The following is a 16,474-nucleotide window of genomic DNA, read 5'->3' as shown; positions in this document are numbered from 1 at the left end:
TGACAGGGAGCATGAGACACAGGGGCACATTTATCAAGAGTGTCAGACAAAATATTAGTAGGTTTTTAGAAATCCGTGCAGAACTGTTTTAGACATCCTAAGAAATCACTAAATCGTGCAGATTCCTTCTTAAACTTTTAAGAATAGGAGGAGTTAGGAAGGTCTCTCAGGCAGTGTAGTGTGTGAGGGGAATTGCTGTTGCTGAGGTAACCAACACACCTGTTCTAATGATAGCAGCAGGCTCTGAGGAGGAATTCAGCAGGGGGGAGGAGCACATCACAAGTGTAGTTGGCTGATGGTGTAATGGTTGAGGGCTCTGCCTCCGACACAGGAGACCAGGGTTCGAATCTCGGCTCTGCCTGTTCAGTAAGCCAGCACTAATTCAGTAGGAGACCTTTGGCAAGTCTCCCTTACACTGCTACTGCCAATAGAGCGCGCCCTAGTGGCTGCTGCTCTGCTCTGGCGCTTTGAGTCCGCAAGGAGAAAAGCGCAATATAAATGTTATTTGTCTTGTCTTGTCTTGACAAGTCATGTCTAGCCAGCACTCTGCAATCATGTTTAGCCTGCAGTTCTATATCTGTAGAACTGCTATCAAGCACTTCTTAATCTGCGCCAGTATAGGGATGGATTTTCACTTTTCTTAACTGTAGTGCAGCTCTAGAAATTCATGCTAAATTGCAACTACCACCTAGGATTTAAGAAGGTTCTTATTATCATGCAGAACTGTTCTCCCTGCGTGTTAGAACAGATTAAGAAGAAAAAACTGTCGATAATGCGTTGATAAATCTCCCCCACAGTTCCAACTGTCCTGATCACCCCTCCCAGTTGCTAGGCAGCAATAACAACATAGGAAATCCCCTCATGCTTTGCTCAGCATCAAGGGAAAAATGCCCAGACAGTTTTCTTTGATGGGGCGGATATAAAGATAAAAGCTGAACACACACCACACAATCTTGGTTGTAAAGATTTACTAGTTATATGTAGGAACATGGAATGATTTGCACCTCACTGATCATACCTAGTCTGTCCAAGCAGGTAATCACTGCAGCTTGTTTATAAGAAATCAGTGGACTCCCACATCCATGTGCCTTGTCTATTTAGATTTTTAAGCTTCTGGCCCATATGTAATTTGCTTTTTCTCTTTAGTTTTATCATAGTTGATATTTTCAACTGCTGACCGTGTCACGCTGATGGGCGTGGCCGCGGCGGGAGCTCCAGGACCGGCGTAAAGTCCTTGGAGCTTGTTCTGCAGGAGATTGCGCGCACTGTGCGCACACATCTCCGCTTGAAAGGCAGAGCTCTGCCGCTAGGAAACTGTTAGACTGTTTCGCCATATAAATAACTAAGGGAAGGGAGGGCGGCGATTGTAAAATAGATAGTTTTTATTACTAAAATAAATAAATACTATAATCTTTATTTTAGTATGGGGGGGTCGACCAGACCCCATCAACAGAGTGCTCTGTTGGTGGGGAGAAAATGGGGGGGGGGGAATCACTCGTGTGCTGAGTTGTTCAGCACTGCAGCTTGGCCTTAAAGCTGCAGCGGCCCTTATTGTGAAAAATAGCCTGGTCTTTAGGGGGGTTTAACACTGCTTTCCTCAAGTGGTTAAATCACCAGCAAGCAAGAAATTACTCAAAATAATTTTTGACAGTACTTTTTCACCTACTTTTTGGTACTTTTTCAGTTGCAGAGTGCTGAAAAGTTATTTTAAATAGATGAAACATTATCTCCTAGGAGAAAACTCAGGATAAAACATTAATTGCTTATGGACCACTGATTTTTCTCAAATGTGATATTTTCACTTTTGTCTTTTAAATCACCAACAAGCAAAACAATACTTAAAATAGTTTTGAAAGTACTTTTCCACCTACTTTTGTGTACTTTTTCAATTGAAAAGTGCTAAAAGTTATTCTAAATAAAAGATGAGAAGTTATCACCCAGGAGAAAACACAGCAGCGAAAACTAATTGCATATGGGCCTGTATCTTCAAAAGACAAAATGGACCGCTTTACAGAGGCTGCACTTCAAAAAAGGGGCCTTTCCCCCCTCTGCATGGTTTGTTTCTTTGCATTGACACCAAGGAGCACTCCACTGGGTGTAAAAAAATGGAAATAGGCAATTCCCCCCCAAAAAATAAGCCTTATGGTGAATTTGACTAACACAAAATGGCCGGATACAGCAGATCTGACTATGCAAATTTTGTCTGCTAATCCCTAGTCTAATTTTGTCATTACTGGTTTCTTGATGCTGAATATTTCTGAAACACTTGCCAGCACAGTCTTATCATTGCCATAACTGACAGTTTACAACTCGTGAATTTTTGCCCACAAAGTGCTGATGCTTCTGAATGTAGTTTTGCATACGTACAAAAACGTGGCCCACAGTTCAACAGTTCATTTGGAACATATCTATTGCCTATAATGACTAGACATACATTAACTGTTCTTTGATATTTATAGAGGTTTTGATGTGTGTATTATTTAAAGTGAATTGAGGTGATATATACATACACACACACACACACACACACACACACACACACACACACACACACACACACACACACACACATATACACACACACACACACACACACACACACACATATATATCAGACATTTGTATTCCTTTTAAACAATGCACATTGCCTGGCTGTCTGCTAATCCTCTGCCTCTAGTACTTTTAGCCATAGACCCTGATCAAGCATGCGGATCAGATGTTTCCAACAAAAATCTGACAGGGCTAGCTGCATGCTTGTTTCAAGTGTGATTCAGACACTACTGGTGAGAAAGATCAGCGGGACTGCCAGGCAACTGATATTGTTTAAAAGAAAATGAATATGGCAGCCTCCATATGTCTCTCACCTTGAGTTCCTAGAGTTCCTTAAAGATTAATAAAAATATTATTTCTGCTGTTTGGTTTGTTGGTTCACTGCATGCTGTGAAACAGTATTCTGAGTAATTCTCTGGTTGGAGGAAAGTTGTTTTTGTTTTATTTATTTATTTATTTATATTTATTTTTTACAAATGGGGAGAGTTTAGGGGTATGCATTAGCGAGTTTATGTCTAGCAATACCTTGTGCCTATATAAGTGTCCCTAAAGGGCTAGTTCACACTAACCACAGTGCAGAGCAGTGCATGCTGCTCTGCATCATCTCTTCAACACAATTATTCCATTAATAATGATACTATTAATCCCTCTGAGAGCAAAGCAGGGAGGAAGGAATCCAGTTACCTGCATTTTGCTGTGGGAACATTCAGCCCTATTTACGCATACTGAAAGGGGTCACAGCACACTGCACACCAGTGTGAGCTGGTGTATACCGCTTACCATTGCTGCATAAGGGCTGGAACCCACAGGAGCGCTTTTGGCAGCGTTTTGGCAGCACTGCGATACGCTAGCAGTTTGCCAAAACGCTGGGCTAATGTTAATGGATGGGGCAACTTCCACAGGAGCGTTTGCGTTTCCCAGAAACGCAAACGCAGGACCTGCAGCATTTTGGGAGCGTTAGCGCTTCAATGTAAAGTATTGAAACGCTAGCAGAAACGCTCAGCAAAACCTAAACTGAGCGGTTTTGCTAGCGTTTTGCGGTTCAGCACACTGTAAACAAAATGAAAAATAATTCACAGGACCAATCAGGATAAAAACGCAAAACGCTACGCACCCGCTGGGGAAAAAAATACAATGTTGCAAAACACGACCAGAAACGCGCATGAATCCGCTTGCAAACCGCTCAGACAAAACGCTAGCGGTTGCGTTTTGCGTTTGCGGTTTTCAGTGGGTTCCAGGCCTAAGTGAATAGGCCCTAACCATTAACCTCCCTACCACAACCACCATTACAACCCAACTTTAAACATACATCTAAGTACCAACTGGGAAATAAATGAGCAGAGAGGGTAAATGTAACTTTAAAAAAAAAAAAAAAAATTAAAAAAAAAAAAAAGGATTTGTTAACATGACTAGAAGCTTTTTTGATGAAATGTTGGTTTTACAAGAGGGACTGCTACTGGACTCACATCATAATTTTGTTTAGACAACGAGGAGAACAGAGTGAACCATCTCCTAATATACAGTATGTCTAAGGGCTGGTTCACACGGGCGTCTGCTGAGCTTTTGCTTGGCATTGCGTTTAAACGCCAGCGTTTAAAAGCTAGCTTTTGAAAAGCGTTCAAGGCTAGCAGTTCTGGTCTCTGCTATTGTTTCCTCGCGTTTACTGCCTCTGAAAGCAGCATGTTGCTTTTGAGACTAGACGCAACGCTGGGATCTACTGCCAGGCTTTCATGAAAGCCTGCAAAAGCCAGCTCTAAACGCTCCCATTCACTTGCATGGGATGGCAGTAGGTCCCAAAAAACGCTGCGTCTGAAACCCTGCGTTAAACGCCACAAAAACGCCCATCTGAACCAGCCCTAATACAGCAGTCTGTGCAGCAAGACGTGGCTGGTAAGGGGTTCCTGACCAGGTAATTTAAAAGTGAGCTTATATGGGACCAATATAAACAGGCCGAATAAAATATTAGGTAGTTGCCTGAGAATTCATTTTCTGTGAGAGCTTGAGGACAAGCACTTATGAGAGAGAGGCTCATACACCTAACAAGTAACATAAGTACCACTATCAGTCTCTAAAGGAAAACACACAGCATTCCTCTAACACCACACATTTATTGTATTTTATTTGTAGCTGTCCTGTGGGTGCCAGACTGGGCCTTGGAAGAGAAGACTCTTAGCAGTAATGCCCAGTTCGTCCACAGAACACTACCACAACAGTTTTGGGATAGTGTTCTGTGGACTGATGAAACAAAATTAGAACTATTTGGGCCCATGGATCAACGCTATGTTTGGAGGAGGAAGAACAAGGCCTATGAAGAAAAGAACACCTTGCCTACTGTGAAGCATGACGGGGGGGGGGGTCAATCATGCTTTGGGGTTGTTTTGCTTCTGCAGGTACAGGGAAGCTTCAGCGTGTGCAAGGTTCTATGAATTCTCTTCAATACCAGGAGATAATGGAAGAAAATGTGATTCAGTCCGTCACAAACCTGAGGCTTGGGAGACGTTGGATCTTTCAACAGGACAATGACCCCAAGCATACCACCAAGTCCACTAGAGCATGGTTGCAGATTAAAGGCTGGAACATTTTGGAGTGGCCATCGCAGTCACCAGACTTAAATCCGATTGTGAACCTCTCGTGGGACTTAAAGAAAGCAGCTGCAGCGTGCAAGCCTAAGAATGTGACTGAACTGGAGGCTTTTGCCCATGAAGAATGGGCTAAGATACCCGTAGATCACTGCAAGACACTTGTGTCAAGCTATGCTTCATGCTTAAAAGCTGTTATAACTGGAAAAGGATGTTGTATTAAGAATGAATGTCACTTGGGGGGGTTGAATAAAATGGATAATGATTTGAGCACAGAAAAGACATTTGTGTTTATTTCATTATAAAATGTTATGTTATATTTGTCTGACTTACAAGTGTCTCTTTGATTTAATTGTAAACAAGATGGCTGAAATGATCAAAATCAATGTCAAACTGGCCAAAACACTCAATTTCAGTGGGGGTTGAATAATTTAACACAACTGTACATTATCTGTCCTGTGTCACGGTGCCTATCCATCTTCCGAATCCACAACTCTACCATCAGCCCCATACATGCCGCCAGGCATGGTATGTGACATTGCACACATATCACATGCTATGTGCCGGCAGCGTGTATAGGGCTAATCAAAGAGCAGCTGATTCAGACGACGGACAAGCACCGTGACAAAGGACAAGCAATGTAAACGTACACAGCACCCATGTACATTTATACAGAAGGGGAAACAGTGCCGTGGGTTTCGCTGCATTCATCACTTGTCCCGATATAGCTCACCATTACCGATGCATAACCGATCAAGCAAGTCGGCCCTACATCTTGCAGCATGCCTGACAGATACATGTGACCAATTTCGGCCCCAAATCAGACATATCGTTGATCAGGCATGCACTTGGAGGTAGAGGCCTGCGCGGGTCCACTTTTTCATACCGGCACCAGACCCGCACCCGTGGCCCGCTACCCGCACCCGACCTGCGACCCGCTTTCTGGTGAATTTGATACCCGTAACCCGACCCGCACCCGCAGAACCGCTACCCGACCCGCGGCCCGCTACCCGCTTTTTTACATTTTCTTCTAAAGTGCACATTTAAAGTAACATTGGGGAGCTGTAAAGTTAATAAAACCTATTTTATAGAATGTTGGGAAGCAAAAGACACTGTCAGAATTAAAGTGAACCTCCGGACTAAAAATCGACTCAGCAGCACTGAAAAGGCTTGGTGTTTCTTTAACAGTTTCACAGCATCAGAACTTTGTTTCTCTTATACAAGCCTCATTTTTAGCTGCACAGAAGAAAACTGCCCGGGCTTTTTTCCCCTAATGCTGTGCAAAGCATGATGGGATTTCTGATGTTTTTGTTCTCCTTCTGCTGTTTTGGTGCAAAATTTTTTTTTTTACATTTTGAATCTGACATTTGAAGCCTAGCGTGTGCAGCTGGGAGGGTTGATCAGTACACAGGACAGTTGGAACTGTGTCTTATGCTCCTTGTCACCTCATTTCAACCAAAAAGATGGCTGCCCCATGACAAAGATGGCAGCCTCCATGAATCACAAACCTTTGCCTGTTCTTTTAAAACAGGGTGGGTAAGAGATTATATTACCTATCTATTCTAATTAACATAACTAATGTAACTCGATGACAGTATGTTTGTTTAGGCTGAAGTTCCCCTTTAACATGCTTGCTTTCACTACCCGCGACCCACACCCGCAGACCACTACCCGCAACCCTACCCGCACCCGAAGCTTAAATCAATTCGGGTACCCGAACCCAACCCGCATTTCGGGTTACCCGCGGGTACCCGACCCGCTGCAGACCTCTACTCGGAGGCATGGATTTTCATCCAATTTGACCATAATACAGTATAATCTCGTTAAAATAAACTCAGGTATAGTAAACTACCTTTCCAGGTCCCAGCCAATCTCCATTAGAAGTCTATGGGAGCAACGCCTGGTATAGTAAATGTGATGCTGACTCTGGATATAGTAAAAATTGGGTGGTACATGCTTCATGTCAGTGTGAAACCCTTGTAATTGATGACGGTACTGGCAGCATGTGGCACACAGTACAGGCTATGTTTACTTGTAATTCAGATCAGAGTGGGCTGTCTGGCTGCAAAACTAAGAAGAGTGGAGAAGAGTGGAGAGGAGTGGAGAGGAGAGTCTCAAGTCCCGCCCGCAAAAGGTATCAGAGCCACTCGCAGCTTATCATGATTGGCTGTATTTTGTAGAGAGGCTTCAAGATTGGATCAAGTGTGAGCAGAAAGTTTTGCAGGACACGTGCTGCAAGTCCAACCCACTGAGGTATCAGAGCCACTCAGAGGAAGCGAGTGGCTGCCTCTCTTTAGTGACAGCTGCAATTTTTAAGGAGCCCTGAATACTGTACCAGGGTTTTGTCCAGCCTGGCTATGCAGCCCTAAGGTATACTTAAAGAGAACCCGAGGTGGCTTTGTATAACGTTAGTGGGGCACAGAGGCTGGTTGGGCACACTAACACCAGCCTCTGTTGCCCCATGGTGTGTGTCAAAGACCCCCCTGCTCGCCGCTATCCTTCCCGCAGTGCTGGCGACACGCAGCGCGTCGCCAGCACAATGTTTACCCTAGCGCTGTCTGTCAGCGCCGCTCCCCCGCCTCCTCCGCATCGCCGCTACCCGCCCTCGTCCCTTCCCTCCAATCAGCGTGAGGGAAGGGACGAGGGCGGGTAGCGGGGATGCGGAGGAGGCGGCGGAGCGGCGCTGACAGACAGCGCTAGGGTAAACATTGTGCTGGCGACACGCTGCGTGTCGCCAGCATTGCGGGGGTATAGCGGCGAGCAGGGGGGTCTTTGACACACACCATGGGGCAACAGAGGCTGGTGTTAGTGTGCCCAACCAGCCTCTGTGCCCCACTAACGTTATACAAAGCCACCTCGGGTTCTCTTTAACCTTGTAGTCCACCAAATGTGCAAGTACTTGTACTGTACCTCCAATGGGAGGACAGAGTTGCTCCTTTGCAGCAAAGAATGCACCAAGCATGCTGGACAATTTACAGGACAATTTATGATATAGTAAACTTCTGATATAGTAAACCACTTTTCCTGGTCCCTTGAAGTCTACCAAGATGAGATTATACTGTAATCAAATTGGATGGCCGATCAGCCACCAAGCCACCTGATGTATGGTCAACTTTATATTTTTTGCCACAGATCCTGAACAAGAACATGCAGATCAGGTGTTTGTGACAATATTGTCAGAACTGACAAGATTAGCCACATGCTCGTTTCTGGTATACTTCAGGCACTACTGCAGCCAGGTGGTGGAGGGGGGGGGGGGGGAATGAGGATGTGCGGATGTGCGACAGAGCAAATTTCTGCAGGGGAGCAGGGGGAAAAAAATGCGATTGTGTAGATCTCAGTGGTCAGGGATCCCTGTGTGTATGTACTTTACTCAATATATAGACTGTATATAAATAATAATGTATTAATAAAAATAATAACCCATTATCCCAATTTGTATCCTGTATACTATAAGTACAATGAACGTGGCACTTACAGTAATAGTACCTAATAGTGTCGTACATGGGACAGTGTGTTTTCTATTAGTTATTCAGCACTACTCAATTCAGAAAATGAGTCATTAGCTTTCTGATTAGCCTTGTACAAACTTCTAGTTTAGCCCCTACTAGTTCCTTTTACAAAGAAAAACAAACTTTAAGTTGAAATGTAGATCATAATCAGTAACCACCATTTCATTTTGCAGCGATTGAACCTTTAATTAACCTTTGCCAAAACATTTACAAGATACAGCAATAGTTTTCACATTTGCAAGAGCAAACATCAATAAACATTGATTGTAATATGTTTATTTGTATTCCTCTCTATTTGCTTATTCTTTGAAACATTGAAACACAGACACAGGAAGATCTGGATCATTATTTACACAGTGCTATACAGGAAGCAGAAACCTGCCACCAGCCTCATCAGCAGTGTCATCCAACCAGCTTGTGCCATGGAAACCACTCCTAACCTATCCCCTGTCTGCAAGCTGACAATAGTATATACGTGGAATCATGATGATGGCATCATACAGTCCATCCATCCACAAGGCTCAGTGAAGGAGAGAGGCTGCTGCTACTGCTTCCCTATATGAAGGAAGGAACTCAGCTCTGCACTACGCACCTCCCCGGGACTTTACTGACGTTCCTTTTCCAGAACTGCTTTCTCCCGGTGTCGCTCGCCATTTCCCTTCCGCATCACCGTTCCCGCAGCAAAACACGGTAGATCGCTGCTGGATGTTTAATTCTGCCGAAAACCTATCCACTGTGACTGGAAGCCGCCATGTTTGGATTTGTTAGAACAGTCCCCACCATTGGTCGGGTTGACATACTGAGAGGAGTTTTCCAATCAAAAGTGGCAATGCTCAGGGGCGGTGCCAGAGGGCTGAGCTTGCCAGTGCTACTGTCTACTCTCATTGGTTAGACTTTGTTCATCTGCGTCCCACCTGACCTACGTTACTCCCAGTCTGTTCATGTGACCGCAGCGTTGTTAAAGACGTATGTTGCAGGTTATCTGCTGCAGATTTTAAGGTAGAGCTGCTGCTGTGAGAAGATTCCGAACTATGTCCAAGAGGGAGAATATGGAGGCTGCCATGTTCACTGTCTAAGGCTGGGAGCACACTTGTGTCAGTGGTTTTGTGGGTCTGTGGTGCACTGTTTGTTCTGAATTTGCGATATTTTTTTGCATGCAACTTTCGCACTTCAAGATTTTTTGGGAATAGTAGTGAAATACATTTAAACAGGAGCTTGTGTGTTGTGTGGGAAAAAGCAAAACGCTCTCAGATTTTAAACTTTTGGGGACCAGTGGAAGTAAATCCTATGCTGCACTTGTGGCTGTCTAACTGATGTGGTGTAGGATTTATGCCACCTGCTGCTTCCAATCCCGATGTGATTGTGTGCATCCGAGAGCAGAGATTGAAGAGGCACTATGGTTAAATTCTTTGTTTTTTAGTCACTGTAATATTTGTAAGTGTATGTAGAGCATAGTAGGTTACATGTAATGAGGCAGGTGACTTTTATTTTTTTACACTGACATACTGCTTGTTTACTTTTAGAGTCACGTCGGCAGATTTACCTTACTGACGCGACTCAGGGCAATCCATTTAGTTGTAGGAGGCATCTGTCCCTGCTTAGTTATTTGCCGTTACTTGTTACCCCTGTGTGCTGCGCTGTTTGGATTGTTCCTAATCTCAACCGCACAATCGTGCAGTTACACAAATCCCCCATCCGACGTAAAAGAGCAGAATTTCATCTGCTGCGCAGACTGGACTACATCATCCCTCCTTGGTGGGACGCAACTGCCCTGTGAGGAGGAATGCAGCATCACTGATGATGCTGCGCAGCAAGGACCCGGCAGTGGGTTAAAAATACTTTAAAAAATACCCCCACAATTAGGCAAGAAACAGCAATAAACAGCAGGACACAGCTACAGCGCTTGTCTGCTTTATCCAGCCACCGCTACACTACGAACTTCAAACAGCGAAGGCTGGTAACCATAGAAATGGACAACAATAGGTGTCCGTTTCATTGCCAGCATCGCTACAGGGGTCCTTGCTGCGCAGCATCATCAGTGATGCTGCGTTCCTCCTCACATGGCAGTTGCGTCACATGACAGTTGTGTAGGACGATAGTGTAGGACGCAAGTCTCCTGTTCAGGAACCCACAGGAGCACTAAACTAGATGTAAAACTCACGTCCAAACACCACAAGTGGTTAAAAGGATATGTGAATGGTACAGGATGTGAGAGCACAATGTTGAAGGACAACTGTAACGAGAGGGATATGGAGGCTGTCATATTTATTTGCACTTAAACAATACCCGTTGCCTAGCAGCCCTACTGGTCTATTTGGCTGCAATAGTGTCTGAATCACATGAGAGAGCATGCAGTTATTCTTGTCAGATCAGACAATGTCAAACGCCTGATATGATGCATGCTTGTTTAGGGTCTATGGCTAAAAGTATTAGAGGCAGAGGATCAGCAAGATAGCCAGGGAAGTGGTATTGCTTAAAGGAAACCACAAACGAACGGTTGTGGTAAAATTGACTGCAGCGTTGTGAAGGGTTAAAGGAGTACATACCTTCCGTGCCTCCAGCCCCCCTCCGTCTGCCGCTGTTCTTAGTTTATAGATGCCGGTGTCCGGCGACTTTCCTGACCCTTACCCCGGACATACTGCGCCCTGTGTGCGCAGTATGTCCTTCCTCCTTGCTTCTGGCCGGCGCATAGTGCGAGGCTCAGAAGCACGCTGTCCCCTTTCTGCTGCGTGTGCGCTCCATTACACCGAGCATCACATGCTAATCATGTGACGCTCGGTGTAATGGAGCGCACACGCAGCAGAAAGGGGACAGCGTGCTTCTGAGCCTCGCACTATGCGCCGGCCAGAAGCAAGGAGGAAGGACATACTGCGCACACAGGGCGCAGTATGTCCGGGGTAAGGGTCAGGAAAGTCGCCGGACACCGGCATCTATAAACTAAGAACAGCGGCAGACGGAGGGGGGCTGGAGGCACGGAAGGTATGTACTCCTTTTACCCTACACAGCGCTGCAGTCAATTTTTACCACAACCGTTCGGTTGTGGTATCCTTTAAAAGGAAATAAATATAGCAGCCTCCATATCCCTCTCACTTCAGTTGTCCTTTAAAAGGGGTAAGGATGGGACAATCAAGTAGTTTCTCTTTCTGAGCAAATGGCTAAGTAGGAATTCACCCAAGTCATCCAGAGTGCTGCTGCTGTGGCTGGATAAGGAGTGTGGGTGTCTGTACTTGTGGTGGGAGCTTTTAAGGCCACTTGCACACTACATGCGATTCCGATTTGCGATTTTTGATGCTATTATACATGCAATTCCTATTTTTAAAAGGTACTGCATGCGGCAGGATTTTTTTTGCCTTGATAGCATCCACTGAAAATCAGAAATTGCAAATTGCGTGTGCAGGGGGCCTAAGGGCTCTTTTCCACTATGAAACGCGATCGCAATTCAATTTCCACCATGTGATTGAGCTACTATACTCAGTATAGTAGAGCTCAATCGCATCCAAAACACGGCAGGACGACGATTGCGCTTGGACCAAAATTGCAACGCAATTGGATCGCACTAATGGAAATTGCTGCTGCGGTTTCCATTAGTTTTATAAATCTTGCGTTTTGTGATTAAAATCAAATCACAAATCGCAGGGTAGTGGGAAAAGGGCCCTAAGAGAGATTTTCACTATATCACACTGCTGATTCGACACCTTGATAAGGTGTAATTCATGTACAGCTTGTATAACTGTAAACTTGCCATCCCATCAAATAGCTCAACACACAGCCATTAATGTCTAACCCACTGGCAAATTCTGCCCAACTGGGTTTATTTACAGCCGGGTATCTCCAGCCTTTGGACCCTGGGGTAAGCGGACTTATCTAATTATGCCATTTATATTGCTGCAATTCAGAAATTATCAAGTACTACAGGTATTTGACTAATTCTCGTAAAACAGAATACCTAAGCAGCTTGGGGTGACCCAAAACTTCTAGGAAAATATAGTTGACTAAAAGAGGCTGAAAATTCCACCTACTTATTCTACTGTATGTTTATACCATCCATGTGTCTGCACATGCATTTTCATAGGCTTGATTGATGTTTGATATATTATTGGCTTTTTGTAATTCATGCTGCCTTTGTATATTTTTAATTTGTTTGTTTTTTAAGGCACAAGTCCTTAATAAACTTTTAGTATTTGATAATAGAATTGTTTTGCTATATGGATTTTTATTTTAAAGCCGGTGTGTTAAATTTGGTGTTATTACTCTCACACTCTCATACTAGTCACTGGAAGTTCAACATGGCATCTCATGGTACAGAACGCTCTGAGGATCTTATGCTGGGCATACACGGCTCATTTGAGCGCCGCTATCGAGCCAGTGTCTTTATGCCAGTGCGTCACCGCTCGCCCGCGCGTGCAGATCGATTCCCGCTCGTCCCCGCGGGTGTTTCCTAATCAGCGCTTCGTTTTTTCTATTGTTCTGCCCGCCGGTATCGAGCGCGGAATTGATCCAGCGGGCTATCGGACCTGTCGGAAATTATCAATCGAGCCATCAGCGGCTCGATTGATAAGAAGTATCCACCCATGTATGCCCAGCATTAAACACTTCTGGGAACACACCATACAATTTTCTTAGATTTTCTGATATGCTGGACATACACGGGTCGATCCGGCGGCCGATTTAGCCAATATCGTCCTGGGATCGAGCGGGGAATCTATCCGGCAGGTCATCTGACTTGTCGGATATTATCAGTCGAGCCATCAGCGGCTCGGTTGATAAGGATACAAACTTGCTGTGTATGCCCGGCATTAGATTTATCTGCCAGATAGATAAATTCCAACATGTTGGAAATTATCTATCTAACCATCTATCTGCCTAGCAATTAAGCTGGCCATACACTAGGCCGATTCCCGCCAGATCAACAGCAGATTCGATCACTGGGATCGAATCTGCTGTCACATCGTTCCTGCTACGTGCCGAATTTCAATCTATTTCATCCGATACCGTCGATCGCTCCGTGCGGAAAATTACCGTCGATCGCCCGCGGGTAGGGAGCGCGTCGCTAGTGGCGTTCGAGTGACCGACGCAATAGAGCCCGCATATATTACCTGCTCCGCCGGCGCGACTCATCCCGGTCACCGCTGCTCCGTCTCCGCGTTGGTCTCCGGGTCTTCACTTCTTCCTGCCCGGCAGGAAGTTTAAACAGTAGAGGGCGCTCTACTGGTTAAACTTCCTGCTGGGCAGGAAGAAGTGAAGCATGCCGGAGACCAGAGCGGAGACAGAGCAGCGGTGACCGGGGGCAGTCGAGCCGGCCGGAGCAGGTAATGTATGCGGGCGGGGGGAGCGGCGGCAGCACCACCACAGATTGTGAACGGTTTCAGGCTGAAATCGGTTCACAATCTGTTTGCTGTAAAGGTAGCCATACGATCCTTCTCTGATCAAATTCGATCAGAGAGGGATCTATCTGTTGGTCGAATTTGATAGCAAATCGACCAGTGTATGGCTACCTTTAGGCATTGTTCTACTAAGCAGGAGATAACCAGAAGACAATGCACCAGAGATGATGACCTGTCTCTACAGAAAATAATCTAATTATGCATTCTAATAGAAAATCTAAAGGGGCCCATACACTAATACACTAAGCCGATTTTTTTTGATCGCTCAAAATCGATTGGTCGATTGCAAATCGATTGACTAACTGATTTGCGGCCGATTTTAATTGATCTGGCAGGCTGGAAAATCTAGGTCTATCTGGTGAGATTGCTTATTTTGCAATGGCCCTAATGGAAATCTGATGGCAAAAAAATGCCATCAGATCGATTTTCAATAGATTTCAAACTGAAATCTATTGTAAATCTGTTCCTAAGCACATCAGATCAGAAATCTATCTGATAATCTATCTGCTGCTAATCTACTGAGTGTATGGCCACCTTAACAGAAAACTCTAAGGGCTGGAACCCACAGGAGCGCTTTTGGCAGCACTGCGATACGCTAGCAGTTTGCCAAAACGCTGGGCTAATGTTAATGGATGGGGCAACTTCCACAGGAGCGTTTGCGTTTCCCAGAAACGCAAACGCAGGACCTGCAGCATTTTGGGAGCGTTAGCGCTTCAATGTAAAGTATTGAAACGCTCAGCAAAACCTAAACTGAGCGGTTTTGCTAGCGTTTTGCGGTTCAGCACACTGTAACAAAATGAAAAATAATTCACAGGACCAATCAGGATAAAAACGCAAAACGCTACGCACCCGCTGGGCAAAAAAATACAATGTTGCAAAACACAACCAAAAACGCGCATGAATCCGCTTGCAAACCGCTCAGACAAAACGCTAGCGGTTGCGTTTTGCGTTTGCTGATTTCAGTGGGTTCCAGGCCTAACAGAAGAATCTAACAGAAAATTGTATGGTGTATTCCCAGCACATGAAGATTCCCAATACTCTGCAACTAAGCTGCAGCACAGTGGCCAAGACAACACAGCAGTTTAACAGGACAGCTTCCACTCAGAACAGGTCTCATTATGGTCGAAGTTGAGTGCACATGCAGATGAATAGACGTAATGAGTCCTGGCAGTATTGCTGCAGAAATTGAAGGGGTTGGGGGTCAGCCTGCCAGTCAGTGCTCAGAGAATATGCCACACATTGCATCAAATTGGTCTGCACAGCAGAAGGAAGCCCTTTCTAAAGATCTGCTAAAAAAAAAAAAAAAAATCCCCAAAACAGTTAATTAGCAAGCGCTAATCCAACACAAGCGCTCACAAAATCGCTAAGAGAGCGAGGATAAATCCAATTGTTTATCTAATCAGTTTATTTTCAGCCAGAATGTCCTTTAAAGGAAACCTGAGATGGCAATAATGAGGTCCCGCAGCCCCATGAGGTGTTTGGGCACCCTCATTGTCCTCTCCAGGTGCTCCATTCTTTTAATAACTGCCCCCCTCCCGGTAATCTGGCTGGCTTTACTCTCTTCTGTGCATGCTCAGCCGCACATGCTCCCTGTTTTGCGCTCACAGCGTTCTGCCCCAGTAGTACTGCGCAGGTACAGAATGCTCCTGGGCATAGGAGCGTGGCAGTGGTGCGTGCATGGCCAATCCACGCATGCGCGGAAGTACACGACTGCCAAATTACCGTGGGGATAACAAGTGAACCGAGCTTAAATGGATGGCGAGGGAGCCCACGCACCTCATGGGGCTGAAGGAAGCCCCAGGTAAGTATAAATACAGCCATTATTGCCATTTCATGTATACTTTAAGTACATTCTACTATGTTTCCTCTTTTTAAAGAGACCCTGAGCAGGTGATGAAAACAGAATTTACACTTACCTGGGGCTTCCTACAGCCCACCGTAGGCCACGTGGTCCTCTGGCGTCCTCCTGGCTCCTTCCCTGGTCCCAGGACGACTTCGGCATGAAGTCGTCAGGTCTGTCCCAGTCCAGGTTCCAGTTACATGGACGACTTCGGACTGAAGTTGTCAGGTCTGCTTCTTGCTCCTGTGAATTGTGTCATCACGCCGGCCAGTTAAGCGTCATCACGTCAGCTGGAGTGAGTCTTGCACATGCGCGGTTCTCTAAGATTGAACACTGTGTCAGCAGGACTCTCATGCCAGTCAGCGTAATGCCACAATCCACAGAAGCGGGAAACAGACCTGAAGACTTCAGGCCGAAGTCATCCTGGGACCAGGGAAGGAGCCAGGAGGATGCCGTGGGACCTTGTGGGCTGGAGGAAGCCCCAGGTAAGTGTAAATTCAGTTTTTATCACCTGCTCAAGGTCCCTTTTAATTGTTTTGTAGGCCATTGTCCCTCCCTAAGTGTATTGTGTGTCTTCTCAGAGATGTCTTGCAAAGATGGTTAAAGGAA

General features: G+C 45.4%; 1 protein-coding gene across 3 annotated transcripts in view; it reads right to left on the bottom strand.

Moving 5' to 3' along the window:
• LOC137563631 (TBC1 domain family member 22A-like) overlaps positions 1–9,473 on the bottom strand; it is a 403,951-nt gene extending 394,478 nt beyond the window's left edge. For all 3 annotated transcript variants that reach the window (XM_068276324.1, XM_068276325.1, XM_068276326.1), the window contains exon 1: positions 9,234–9,473. In XM_068276324.1, the coding sequence (XP_068132425.1) occupies positions 9,234–9,295 (62 nt within the window). In that variant the 5' untranslated portion in view covers positions 9,296–9,473. The remainder of the gene's footprint in view (positions 1–9,233) is intronic.
• Between the last annotated feature and the right edge of the window lie 7,001 nt (positions 9,474–16,474).

Source organism: Hyperolius riggenbachi, chromosome 3, assembly GCF_040937935.1.
Source record: "Hyperolius riggenbachi isolate aHypRig1 chromosome 3, aHypRig1.pri, whole genome shotgun sequence".
NCBI lineage: Eukaryota > Metazoa > Chordata > Amphibia > Anura > Hyperoliidae > Hyperolius > Hyperolius riggenbachi.
This window is presented reverse-complemented; position numbering and strand designations above follow the sequence as displayed.